Consider the following 13,114-nt stretch of genomic DNA (forward strand, 5'->3'; position numbering starts at 1 on the left):
ATTAGCAGCCCCACAGAAACAACAATTGCACTGACATAACAGGGATAAACCTTTTCAGAAGATAAACTTGAATAGGTTAGATCTTAGATGATTCTGTATATAGGAACTAAATGATTAAGTATTTACTCTAGCTCTGAAAAATAGCACGAAAATGTTGATACATAAGGGGTGCAAAAGAAGAAGAAAAACAGACAATGTGAGGTACATAAAGTAAAGTATAACGGAAATCTTAATTTGACTTCATTTAACAAGATATTTCTAAGGGCCTTAAATATTCGTCCCTGTTTCACATCAATGATAACAATCATGATTCATTACAACCCTCAAGGTAAAATAAAGAGGTCCAGCAATCCTTTTTTTTTTCAGAACTACATCAATATTTACAGTAAGTTGTGTAGCTAAGGGATAACAAGAAGCTCAAGTTGTAACTCCAACTTTACCTTCCCTACTCTTTCCACTAGCTGGCAGTGAAAAATCAAGTATATGGGAATATGAATCTGGACCAAGTAACAATATAACGTTGTAACCAAAATGGTCACTGTTCTAAGAAAGAATTCTCAATGGCCCTCACATAAACGGCTTTTGGCAGAGTTCCAGTAATACTATGTATTTTCTCTCCATCCTTGAATAGTAAAACAGTCGGAACCCTCTCAATATTGTAGGAAGTTGCAGTTTGTGGGTAATCATCAGTGTCAAGCTTATAGCACTTTATTCTTCCATCATATTCGGCCGCAATCTCGTCGACAATTCGATGGACCATTTTACAAGGTCCACACCATGAGGCCCAAAACTCCACAAGCACAGGCACATCACTGCAGATGACATTTTGGTTCCAGGAACATGCAGTGATTGCTTCAGCTGTACAAATGTAAAGAACACTACTGTTACATATCTTCTCTACGTGTGCAGACTAAATTCACAAAGTCACAAAGAAGTAAAAACAGATGAAGTTAATTAACGGAGTTCAGAAAACCAAACACGTGAAAGAAGTGTGTAGGTAGCTACTAGTCTTCACTCTTCACTGAGGTGAATCACAAAGATTAACTAAGCTAATTGCTTCTTCTATATTCTGAAAAAGAAGGATTCACGCATTAGTGCAGCTTGCATGAACCGACAGTCTGACAGTACCATGATAGTGAGCGAGTGAGTTATGACGCTATGACTTTATAATGTGTAGTAGTGCAGCAAAATAACACCATGAGGCCAGGCATACGATGCTTACTAGTAATTTCCACTATGTTTATCAATGGAACAAGCAATCTAAGAACTGAACATGGGGCTGTATTTTCCTGCATAGTACATTAGACACTAAGTAGCACATTAGCGATTAACTCACACAGGTTGACACACACCAACAACCAATCTAAGCAGTGAGAACGCTTCATTCCAGAGCTTCAATCCTCAAACAGTGACATACTTCAGAATGAGAAGGCCGATCCGAACATAAAGTTGAATTTTACAGCGAGGAATTGGGATTGCTAAGTCATACAGTTCATCTTTGCAACATATTCAAGTGGCCCGAATCTAAGGCCAACTCCAGCCCGCGACCACATCATGTCCGGGTGCGTCCGTTTGGGGCAAAAGGGACAAACCAGACGGCCCAGCGCGCGGGCGCAAACGGACTTTTGTCCATTTTCTGTCCCCTTTCGACCCATCCCCGGCCCAAGTTTGGGCGGCTTTTGGGGTGAAACGGACAGCGCGCTTGTCCTCCCCTGGCCCGCCCGACGGTGGCACAAAGCAAAACCCCCGCGCCCCATTTGGCGCTACCCCCCCCCCCCCCCCACGTCCCGCCCACCACCCTCCCCCGTCCATGGCCGACGCACCGCCGAATTCCGGCGGCCTGGCCGTCGACCCGCCCGGAAAGGTGAAGAAGAAGGCGGCCAAGGGTCCAAGGAAGCCGCGGTCGGAATGCACGCCGGAGGAGCTCGCCAAGATGGACGCGGAATCGGCGAAGAGGAGGAACCAGAGGGCAGCCGTCAAGGGCAAGACCGCCGCGGCTAAGTTCGCCGCCGAGCGCGATGCGGTGGAGGCCGCGCGGCACAAGGCCGAGGTCGACGAGAAGGAGGTCATCATCAACAAAGGGCACACCCTCCTCATGCTTGGCCTTTGCCGTCCGGCGGGTTTCTCTGGTGCAGCCGTCGGCCCGGCGAGCACAGGCTCGTCGGTCGCCAGGCCTCAGCACTGCCCGTCGTCGACGTCGCGGACCACGCCTATGTCGCCCGGCTTTCCTCCGCCAAGGCACGACGGCCAAACCCGTTTTTCGGGGTCGCCGGACGTTGGCGTGATCGCGCCTTCCACCCCGCGCCCCTCGGCCGTCATCGACCTCAACGTCACTCCGGGGTCCAGCGGCGGCCGGCCGGCCGTCCGTCGAGATGCAAAGAAAGCAAGCACGACCACCGTTTACGGGCACCATGCCGTCCCCCCGCGTCTTGTTCGACGGAATGCCAACACCAACGCCAACGGTCGACGACCCCTTCTACAACCAGTTCATGGAGGATGTGATCTACGAGGGTGGGCATGGCGGTGCCTACGATCCCGAGGAGACCCAAAGTCAGGATGGCCGCGCCCAGTACGTTGCCGATGAAGAGGCCCACGACCATGCTGACTCGTGGCATGAAGACGATGATATCTATTGCGAAGGTGATGGTGATGAAGAAGAAGGCAATGATATTGATATTGGGGGCGAGCCATTGTTCATCGACGAGCTCACCCAAAGAGCGGAAGCACAAAAGAGGAGGAAGAGCATTCGCATGGGTTCATATTCACAAGACGAGGACAAGTTGATTTGCCAATGTTGGATGGAGATTAGCCAAGATCCGAGGACTGGCACGCAACAAAAGGGCCTTGTTTTTTGGACGAGAGTCCACAAAACATTCCATGAAAGAAAGATGTTTGAGCCCTACCAAATTACAAGCGACCGTGGCATCACCTCGATTCAAAAGAGGTGGTTGTTCATCCAACAAGAGTGCAACAAGTATTGTGCCGCACTTGAGAGCGTTGAAACACGGCCCGTGAGTGGTCTCGGCATTGTGGACATGGTATGCTCTCCTCATCCTAGTTCTTTCGTTGCTACGGCCATGAGACTTCGGCCTTGTATATGTTCGCATGTTCAATTGTTGTTGATCATGTGGTGTAGGCATTTCAATCTTTGGAAGCATTCAAGGCCCGGCACAATGACAAGCCATTCACTCTTACGCATTGTTGGACAATCATCAACAATTGCCCTAAGTTCAAGGATCAATACCATGAACTTCAAAGGAAGAGAGGCAAGAAGACGGCCGCGTTGGCTGGAGGTGGAGATGGTGAGGCGTTGAAGAGGCCGAGGGGCAAAACCAACTCCAAGGTGGACGACATACGTGATGCCTCATCCATGGCCTTGCATGAGACTTTGCATGCCATGATGTCTCAAAAGGATGTGAGGGACGAGAAGAAACGACAAAGCAAGGACGAGCAAATGAAGCAATACCTAGAGCTTCAAAGGAAGAAGCTTGAGATGAAGGAGGCGGCCAAGAAGAGGAAGATCGACATGGAGGAGGCGTCCCGGCAAAGGCAGCTCGACATCGAGGCCGCCAATGTCACGGCCAGGCAGAGGCAGCTCGACATCGAGGCCACCAATGCCGCAACCAAAGCAAATGAGTGGCCCTTGCGATCATGAGCGAGAAGACGAGGAGCTGGTTCGAGGCCAAGCAGAAGGAGATGTTCGACGCCGACGGCCTGAACTAGGTCGTCTGATCGGCCATGGCCGTTCTTTTTTTGGAGGCTGGCATGGCTGCCGGCCGCTGGCTGTGTGCCGGCGAGAAACAAATTCATTTTGGAGGCTGACTGTGTTGCCGGCCGCTGGCTGTGTTGCCGGCGAACAAAACTATTCATTTTGGAGGTTGGCTGTGTTGCCGGCGAGGACGTGTAGGCCGCTGGCTGTGTTGCCGGCGTGAACTAGGGACGCTGGCCTAAAACTAGGGCGTGGTATTTCGAAAGTTGGTGTTTGAAAATGGAGACGGACAGGATGGGACCAAAGGATGCGTCCGTGCGTTGGGCGCACGGCCACCGTATCCCAGGATGCCCGGACACGACCCCATTGCTCTACCCAAACAGACAGAATCCAGGCAAAACAGACGTCCGTTTGGGGTCGTGCGCTGGAGTTGGCCTAATCGTATGACAACTGTTCTATGTTGTAGTCGCAAACTACCTGCACTGAGGACTAATTAATCATACGAGAAACGAAGACATGGCTGGCGTCCGAGTGAAACGGAAATCCCAGCGAGGCGGCCCTTACCGCCGGTGGAATAGGCGCAGCTCACCCTCGCTGTCCTCGAGCGAGTCGTCAGGCGCCGGATCCGGGACGCGGCATCCGGCCCGTGGGCCCACCGGCGGCACAGCCACCGGCGGTTGGAGGAGGAGCCGTAGCCGACCCTCTGGCGGATGGGCGCCGCGGCGGCGGAGGGGGACAGCAGCGCCGTGGCGGAGCAGAGGTGCCGTGAGGCCGCGGCGGCCATGGTTTGAGGAATTTGAGAGCTGGGGAGTCGTGGCGGAGAACGTGGTGGGTGGAAACTTATGAGACGCACGCAGCAGGCAGCACGCGGTCCGTCCGAGCTCATTACGTTGACGGCCAAGGCGGAAAATGCGCGAGTGCAAACGCGGCCGTCGGATGGCGAACGGGCGGCGTGGACGGAGGGAGGGAGGCGGCCACGCCATTTCCTTTCCGCGAGCCTTGAGTTCGCGGGAATACCACCAGAAATACTACTCGAATTCTCGCACGAGATATTCCATTCTTTTCCATGAATCAAAGGGAAGGGATCAACATCTCCCTCTGTTTCTCTCTCTCATCCACCTACCGTCACCATCGGCCCCATGAGCGTGGCCAACCTAACCAAGAGCCGGAGCGCATGGCCCACACACGTCACCGGGCCCACCTGTCACCGTGTCAACAACTCCGGTTATCCACCGCCGATCCACGCGTACACGCACCTCTCCCCAAACCGTCCAAACAGCAAAACGAATCAGAGCTTCTCGTTTGACTCGTAAATCATTTCTCCTCTCCACCCGCAGCTGCGAGCAAATTATCCTGGAACTATTTTTTCCTCCTCCTCCTCCTTTTCGTCGCGAAACGGAAAACCGCAGCTCCGGCTTCGGAGGCCCCAAATCTCGGCGCCCCCCCCCCCCCCCCCCCCCCCCCGATCGATGGTCCGGCGGCCCGCCGACGTCCGCCCGTGAGCCTCCGCCCTCCTCCGGCTCGCGCGCGCGCGCGATTTCTCGCATTTCCCTTCTGTTGCGTGTTCTCTGTCGCGTTGCATCTGTTCGCTGCCGCGGATGGATCGGGGGCAGCAGCAGGGCGTCAGCCTGCAGCCGCACCGATTCGACCACCCCCGGATGCAGTACCCGCAGCACGGCGGCGGCCGCAGCCGCGTGCCGCCGTTCGCGCGCGGCGGCCGCGGCCAGAAGCACTTCTATCGGCAGCCCCCACCGCCGCCGCCGTCCATTCAGCCGGGCGCGCCCGCGCGACACAGGTACGAGGTGCTCATGGAGGCCGGCCGCCTCGCCGCCGAGTACCTGGTGGCCAAAGGCGTGCTCCCGCCGGCATCGCTGCAGCGGGGCGGTGGAGCTGGGTGGGGTCAGATGCCGCCCGCGCCTCCGTTGCCGCAGGCTCAGGAAGCCCCCGCGTTCTACGACTCCCGCCGGAATGGCCGACAGCGTCTTGATGATGAGTACGGTAATCCTAACCCCCGCTCACGCCGGAACCATGGTGGTGATTACAATGGCGGTGACAATGGTAACTACAATGGGAGGGGGAAGAGGAAGTTTGGGGCTTACAACAGGAATTCAGAGTGGGGCCGGGACAGGGAGAGGAGTAGGGATTATTTGGATAGCCGGAATTATGGTGATGATGACGAGGAGGATAGGGCTCCTGGGTATAGGAGGGACCGGCGAGCCAGTGCTGGGATTGATGAGGTTGGGAGTAGTGTCTCGGGCGTGGCCGGGGACAGACCAACATCGAAGCTGGAGGCTGTGGGGGAGTCAGAGTTGGAGGATACTGGCTCAAAGGTGAGCTCTAACAGTAATGTCAGGAAGGATGTTGATGTCGTGCAAGAGGTGCAGAATGAGAATGAGGCTAATAAAATGGAGGAGGATGCTAAGGTGTCTGATTTGGAGGTCGTTGAGAAAGGGATCAACAGTGAGAGTATTCATACTAATGCTTCTTCTGGTGTTGTTGAGGAGGGGGAGATAAATCATTCGCCAGTGCCCTCAGATGACAAGCCTGATGATGGTAGTATTATGGACGAGAAGGCTGAACATGACAAGAGTTTAGATGACAAGGCTGAAGATGAGAAGGGATCAAGCGTTGAAAATAATTTGCATGGTGGTTGTCAGAATTTGCTGAGCAATTGTAATTTTGCAAGAGCCCCAACAAGACCACGATCAATACCTGCTCATAGGAATGGAGCATCAACCCATAGAGATACTGCATTGGCCAAACAGGTAGATCTGGCTCCTCCGATGGTGATTGATGAATCAGCAAATGACAGCTCCTTGACTAATGTCCAGGGAGACAATAAAGATCACCTTGTCTGCCTAGAACATACTGACCCAAGTCTTGCTTGCAATCAAATGGTGGAACACGTGGGACTCCAAGAAGAAGCAGCACAAACTGAGATACGAGATGTGCAAGAACAGAACAGTACTGCACAACATTACACAGTTCAGGAAATTAAGGAGTGTGATGGACTGAATCCTACACTGGCTTCTCAGCACGATTGTTCGAAGCTTCAAGTGAGGGAAGAAGTGCAAATTTACAATATTGATACACCACCACAACATGAAGACTTGATTGATTCAGCTGATAAAGGGAAAACAACAGATAGTGTGGAATTATTACCTAATATCAAAGATGAAGCTGTTGTCACGATAAAACAGGAAGAACTTGGTCAATCTAGCTCATTTAAAATATGTGATCTCAACCTCATTGGTAGTCCAGAGCTTGCTGATATACGAAATGATCCTGGTTTTGGCCAGTGCTCCAATGTTGTATGTTCAATGGAGGTGCAAAATCAGCAGCCTTTTGATTTTGGAACAACTGTGGGTAACAATGCTAGTAACACTGACAGATTTTCCCAAATTCCGTTAAACGATAAGGTTATTCAAATAATTGATATTGAAGATGACCCTCCAATTGAACCTAGTGTGTCTGATACTTTAAGACCAAAGTAAGTTCCTTCCTCCTCCCATCTGTCTGCTATTTCATTCTGCTGATAGCATTTTTCAAAATATCGTCCGATAAATCATTTAATTGACTGATTAATCCCTGCTCGGTGGGCCACCAAGTAGCCTATTAACTGATTTATGGACCGATTCGCCTATTAATCCCCTACTTGCCAAGCCGGCCGAGCAGTTACCAGTTAACGATTTCCTAAACATTGGCTGATAGATACACAAGACAGAGTGAACATTTCATTTCCTTTTTGACATTATGGATTTATCATGTCTGGCCTTGAAGAAACTTGTCTCGGACTAGTTAAGTTTAGGCAATCATTTTTGTGTAGCCACTAGCCAGTTATCAGCAGTAATTGGCTCAGTGATCTTCGAAAAACTGTTGATAGGTAAATATGCTGGAAGCTATCTCGCCAATAGTTTCATTACTGATTTCCTGGAAAACACTGCCATCTTAGCATCAGCAACAGCAAGATTTGTATTTTTCATATCTAGGGCATTAATATAATGAGATACTGCATTCACAGTAAAAGAGAACAAGAGACTTATTTGTAGCTACTGGAATTTGAAGTAATTCAGCTAAAAAGGAACATTTTGTCAATTGCTTTCTAAACCAAACCTACTGTGTATATGTGTAGCAGCGTGGCACTATCCCAAAGTAATGCTCAAGATGGTACAACCACGCCTTCAGTATATTTGTGTAGTCCACCTGTCAATAACATGGGGGAACCATTTCAGTGGTCAAACCAATCATGTATAAGACTATAAGTTGACACCTGTTTCTTAAGTTGCCTTGATATATATTTCTATATCTGTTATGCTTGCTACATGCTTCAATTTTTTAATCTATCTTTCCATACTAATACAATCTACTGTCTATCAGAAGTGAGATGGTATATCCAAGCATGGATAATATGATGAGCTCTAGTGTGAACACAAACATTTTCCCTGGCACGCAAGATGGTTATAACATCGCAATTCCAGATTTCCTTGGTGCTGATATGCCATGCTACCCACCATTACATGCAGACCTTCATGCCGAGATGGGCCTAAATGATCCAGAGGTGAGGTTTGCTGGTGCTGGCAGTCCGCTAGAGCAAGTGAAATTTCGTGGAGTTACCATCATAATGCCACATAGCTTTCACAAATAATGAATAAATATATTTTTCTTGCAGGTCATTACTGTCATGGATGATCCAATATATGATTCTCTAGGTGATATTGGTAATTGATGCTTCTCTATTATGTTCTTTTTATATTTGTTTTGTTGTTTCTGTGAAGTGCAGCCTACCTCTCATTTACCTACTTCGTAGAATGTTGAAACTTATATGACTACAGAAAATATGCCAAAGTTCTATAGTAATTTCTAAACTTGCAAGCACTAAGGTTCAATTCATATTTGGTGTTCTGCACATATCGGTTATCTTTGCAGCATAGATAGTGGAAATGCTGATAATGTAGGGGCTGTTTGGATTGTGGCTATCTTTGCCATATATTGCCACATGATTTTTGCCACACTTGCCTTAGTTGAGTTGCTCAAATTGTTAGCCACACTTTGACTTGCCTAAGGGAATCTTGCCACACTTTTGGTGTCTATGACATGTGGGGTTCACTGCTCATAAAAAAATCCTTGCCTTAGGTGTGGCTAGAACCAAACACCTACCTAACTTGGTCAAACTTGCCTAAGGTTAGGTGTAGCAAGGTGTAGCTAGGTGTGGCTGGGAACCAGACAGCCCCGTAGTGTGCCTATGTTCACTTTAGTCGGCAAACCACAAATATTTGTACAATTGGAAAAAGGTGGTGTCTCATACTAGATTTTAGCTTATACTTTGAGCTGCATGTACGTAGTTTGGGTCAGCTCACACATTCCAGAATGCTGTCAGTTGCCGGAGCTGTGGATCATATGTTTGCATAAAATCATCAAAGTTCGAACTTCTTCTGTGTAGATTGCTTTGAATTCCTTTTGTTCCCCTCGCAAGAAAATAAAAGAAAATGAACAACATGCTACTAGTTTTGCTTGCTGAAAAATGCAGCCTGCCGTCCATGACAGCGGCACAATGCTTCTGAGCTCCTGGCATTATGTTCCATCCTTCCCCAAGACTGGGTTGCAATTTTTGAAACTGTTCTCTTTTTTTTCCAGGTTTTATGGAGGTTTGGGATCAGCAGCCTCCGGACTACAAATTCTTCTGATGTGGCGCTAAATCTTGCTGCTGAAACTGTCCGAGAATTCAATGAATGAACAGAGTTGTTCTAGTATAGCTGGAAATAAACAGTTAAATTTCTGCTGCAGCACCGGCAGCATCTCACGGACACAACACGAACACACGTCCAGTCCAGGGTCATCTTGGCCGCTCCGTGAAGACAAGGTCTGCACGGTTTGCTCAACCACTAGAGTAGATGGTTAGTGTTTTGGTCGTCTGGACCTAGCGCACGAGTGTACCATAGTTTCCACAGCATTTTGTTCATTTGTTCAATGGTGTATTCACCCCTAAAAGGATTGTTCTTTTTTGTATAAACAGTTTGATATGTCATACATAAATTTAAATTTGTTGTTTCACATGGTCCTGTGAACAAGGTTTGTGTTCATCTGTTGCTGAAGTAGTCGGACCGGGCCAAACGTGGACCCAGGAGTCATCACACCCGTAGTACTCCCTCCGTCACGGTTTAGAAGGCGTGCTTGGAAATTCTCTGGGACCTAGGTGGTTATCTATTAGTTGTGAGATAGGTTAAGAAATAGCATTCACACTGCGCATGCATATAGAAATAGTACATCGGAGTATTTATTAGCTACTAGAAATAAATGCAATGCGCCCTAAACCTTGTCTATTATGGAAATGCACGCAAATTTAACTGTGACGGGGGAGTAGCTAGTTCGCCGTCACCAATAACCACCAGTAGCTAGTTCGCCGTCACCAGTAACCACCAGCACGCCGACGTAGTGAGAGACAAAACTGAGAGCTGCTGCCTCCACTTGAGCCATGCACTACTCTACTAAGAACATCAGCAAACTTAAGACTACTGGTTAGAGCTTACAAGGTAGTACAGGTTAAACCTCCAGTATTCACGTGTACAGTAAGAACTAAGAACTCAAGCTAGATTGCACCAAAGTAAAATTCTTTAGGATACTTGCAAAGTTGCAGATCACCATAGGTGTACATTCTCATAAATGACTCTGCTCCATATTAACAGTACAACGAGAGCTCCCAAACAATGGTGCTCCAGCTACAACGACTTGGTAAATGTTGGCGCCAGGTTTCTGGCGGATTCACACAGCAGCATCCTCTTTGGTATCCTCCACAGGCTCCTCCGAAGATGTGGAGCTCACGTTTTGGTCACCAGGACCATTAGAGACCTTCACCGCGGCAGGCCTTAGCACCCTCTCCCTCAGAAGGAACCCTCGGTGGACTTCGTGTGAGACGATGCCTGCCTTGAACTCTGTGGATTCTTCACGCGCGATAGCCTCATGAACCTTAAAAAGAAAAGAGGGTATCGACTCGTATTATGTTGCATATGATGCGAAAAGAAGAGTAGCATGAGCATGGCTCCGTACTTCCAGGTGGAACCATTGTGCATACATGATGAATCCAAACCATGTTATGTACTACTTTTTTTTCAGGGAATTTTATGTACTTATTAAAATGAGCAAACAAAGGCGTGTGTGTCAAACTGTCAACAGCACAATCAATTTAGAGGCTAGTAGTTATTATTTATCCTTCAATTTGTTTTGAGAAGGACAAAAGTGATGTTCCTACTTGTCCAAAGTGTTCAAAGCAGTAATCAAGTGACTTTTTTCAGCCGAAGAGATAATATAAATTCACAAAATGCATGTTGATGAAACGTGTGGCAGCTAAGATAAACTCACTACAGAATATGAACCAGGTTGTAAATATGAAAGAATCGTTTGACCAGCAGAATGCCAGCAATCCAACTGTCGAGTGCAACCATAATGTTAAACTAACAAGCCTACATCATCTACGTATCACCACACTACATCCAAAATAAACCTAACGGCGTATCAATATGCGTGTAATTCATAATCTTTAGCATATTGCAATAAAACTTAAAGCGGTCACTCAGATGAAATATATATAAAGAAGGATGTAAACAATACTTACCACTGGATCAAATGGCTTGCCAACAGTTTCCACAACCCCTACGCCTAAGTTTTTCAGTGTTTCTACTAATTGCTTGTATATGCCTTGATAGCTTGCGCTAATCTTCTGCTCTTTCTCAGTCTCTAGGGTGATCTCTACATTTGTTTTCTCAAAGCTGTCAACCAGAGGCAACAGACTCTGTACAAGTTCCACTTGTATATTCGATGTAAACTTTGCACGGTCCTTTTCAGTCTGCTTCCGAAAATTCTCTAGATCAGCATTTAAGCGAAGAAACTTATTCTTCCCTGAAGCTATTTCAGCTGTGATACTTTCAAACTGAGAAGCTGCTTTACTTCTCTCTTCCTCCATGCTAGTGATTGCCTTCTCGATGTCACTAACAACATCTTCGTTTCCATCTAGAAAGGCTTTCTTGTATAGTCGAATTAGGTCATTCATAGGAGGGAAATCTTCGCCATTTACAACCTGCAGTAAACTAAACAGTTTAGTGAAACTTGATAAATCAACTCCTTCATATACATAACAATAAGCTACAGATTTTTCTTTGATGATCAACCTATTATTTTCCATTTCAGTTTTGCCGTACCTGTGCCAATATTTTGGTTATTCAATAATTATGTCTCATGAGTTGAAAAAGTAGCTTAACATGCATATCTGCTATTGTGTCTTAATACCTATAATACTCGCTCTATCACTATGCTCAATCTTGTTCAGTTCAGCTGATGAGTGCAAAAACAACATTCCCCATTATGATTTTTTTTGTTCAGAGCATACCGTATATGTACTGTAAAATGAATGCTTATCAATTACCAGTGTCAACCTCACACATCAAAATTCACCCTTACTTGCTCAAGTACTCTATAAGTGAAACTTTTCACTGAAAATAATATTATGAACCACCAAACGTAACACATCACAGCATAAACACAGAAGAAAAAAATCTGGAGCTAAAAGAATTATAATCTTCTCAGCTTTCTTCTGCTAGAAGACCACTTCTTCCAATCAGTTAATCCCTCTGTCTCTCAAACAAGAAAGAGGAACAGAGAGGCAAAATTCTCTAGGAATCTCGTAGCTTACAACAGCGAGGATAGAATCCGAAGATCTCACCTGCGGGTCAGCGCCAGCGACGCGGAGCGGCGGCAGCGCTGCATTGGGGCGCCGGAAAGAGAGGAAGGTGGGGGGTTGGCGGCTGGGTTTCCGAGCAGCAGGTAGGGCGCCCGGCGCGGTTAGGGTTTGCAGGCGGCGTCTGGTAGGGTTTGCGGCGGCGGCGGCGGCGGCGGCGGGGTAGGCGCAGTAGGTTGCCGCCATAGTGGATACGCCTCTATCGTTTTGCTTCCGTGCTGTCTGGAAAGTGCAGAAAACGCGGCGTGGAATTGTACGGTGCACCCCAGATTGTTCCAAGGGTGAGCACGGCTCTGTATTTCTCGTATTATTAAATTATTTATTTAGTCGATTTTATAAAAGGCAGTAATTTAGGTGGAAAACCCCCCCACAGATTTAACAACTGAGCCTCTATTTTTTTTAAATATATAGTACATACCAGACACAGACGCACACTCTCCTATGAACACATACATGCATATACACTGCTTATATAAACACTTTAAGGACCTAAACCAATGGATCTTGAGATTGAGATTGACAAAGATGTTACAAACGTCTCATAGTTAACAGACACACCATTGAACATACAAAGGATGAAGGGGGTGCTAGGCAGGCTCGCGCCGTCCACGTGTCGCTATGAATAGTGCACAGCAAACGCATCGAGCGAGGAAAAGATTAGGATTGGGGCCTCTCTC

General features: G+C 47.6%; 3 protein-coding genes across 4 annotated transcripts; 1 reads left to right on the plus strand and 2 right to left on the minus strand.

The window, feature by feature from the left end:
- Positions 1 to 211: 211 nt before the first annotated feature.
- LOC125538264 (thioredoxin M3, chloroplastic-like) lies at positions 212 to 4,716 on the minus strand. The gene is made up of 2 exons (XM_048701538.2): positions 4,274 to 4,716; positions 212 to 858 (listed from the first exon to the last, which is right to left on the minus strand). Exons 1-2 carry the CDS (start codon positions 4,593 to 4,595, stop codon positions 536 to 538), a joined length of 645 nt encoding a protein of 214 aa, XP_048557495.2. The 5' UTR covers positions 4,596 to 4,716; the 3' UTR covers positions 212 to 535.
- Positions 4,717 to 5,034: 318 nt separating this feature from the next.
- LOC125538261 (uncharacterized) lies at positions 5,035 to 9,760 on the plus strand. Of its 2 annotated transcripts, none has more exons than XM_087544189.1 (4): positions 5,035 to 7,199; positions 8,087 to 8,267; positions 8,379 to 8,418; positions 9,344 to 9,760. In XM_087544189.1, the coding sequence occupies exons 1-4, from the start codon at positions 5,308 to 5,310 to the stop codon at positions 9,391 to 9,393; spliced, it is 2,163 nt and encodes a 720-aa protein (XP_087400315.1). In that variant the 5' UTR covers positions 5,035 to 5,307; the 3' UTR covers positions 9,394 to 9,760. The 2 variants fall into 2 exon arrangements, with proteins under 2 accessions (XP_087400315.1, XP_048557493.1); XM_048701536.2 differs by having other exon boundaries at positions 5,038 to 7,199; positions 8,379 to 8,427.
- A 540-nt stretch (positions 9,761 to 10,300) lies between these two features.
- On the minus strand, positions 10,301 to 12,706 carry LOC125538262 (Co-chaperone GrpE family protein). Its single transcript, XM_048701537.2, has 3 exons — positions 12,423 to 12,706; positions 11,319 to 11,780; positions 10,301 to 10,672 (listed from the first exon to the last, which is right to left on the minus strand). Exons 1-3 carry the CDS (start codon positions 12,621 to 12,623, stop codon positions 10,469 to 10,471), a joined length of 867 nt encoding a protein of 288 aa, XP_048557494.1. The 5' UTR covers positions 12,624 to 12,706; the 3' UTR covers positions 10,301 to 10,468.
- Positions 12,707 to 13,114: the final 408 nt, after the last annotated feature.

Source organism: Triticum urartu, chromosome 2A (genome assembly GCF_056163025.1).
Source record: "Triticum urartu cultivar PI428250 chromosome 2A, HENAU_Tu73, whole genome shotgun sequence".
Classification (NCBI taxonomy): Eukaryota; Viridiplantae; Streptophyta; class Magnoliopsida; order Poales; family Poaceae; genus Triticum; species Triticum urartu.

Bases quoted from the DNA above. Each gene is read 5' to 3' on its own strand.
- LOC125538261 (XM_048701536.2), top strand. From the start codon at position 5,308: ATGGATCGGGGGCAGCAGCAGGGCGTCAGCCTGCAGCCGCACCGATTC. The intron at 8,268-8,378 runs GTGAGGTTTGCT...TTTTTCTTGCAG, and splicing joins TGGGCCTAAATGATCCAGAG to GTCATTACTGTCATGGATGA. The intron at 8,428-9,343 runs GTAATTGATGCT...TTTTTTTTCCAG, and splicing joins TGATTCTCTAGGTGATATTG to GTTTTATGGAGGTTTGGGAT.
- LOC125538264 (XM_048701538.2), bottom strand. From the start codon at position 4,595: ATGAGCTCGGACGGACCGCGTGCTGCCTGCTGCGTGCGTCTCATAAGT. The intron at 859-4,273 runs GTAAGGGCCGCC...ACATTTGTACAG, and splicing joins CTGCGCCTATTCCACCGGCG to CTGAAGCAATCACTGCATGT.
- LOC125538262 (XM_048701537.2), bottom strand. From the start codon at position 12,623: ATGGCGGCAACCTACTGCGCCTACCCCGCCGCCGCCGCCGCCGCCGCC. The intron at 11,781-12,422 runs GTGAGATCTTCG...AGTTTACTGCAG, and splicing joins TCGCTGGCGCTGACCCGCAG to GTTGTAAATGGCGAAGATTT. The intron at 10,673-11,318 runs GTAAGTATTGTT...TTTCTTTTTAAG, and splicing joins GCAAGCCATTTGATCCAGTG to GTTCATGAGGCTATCGCGCG.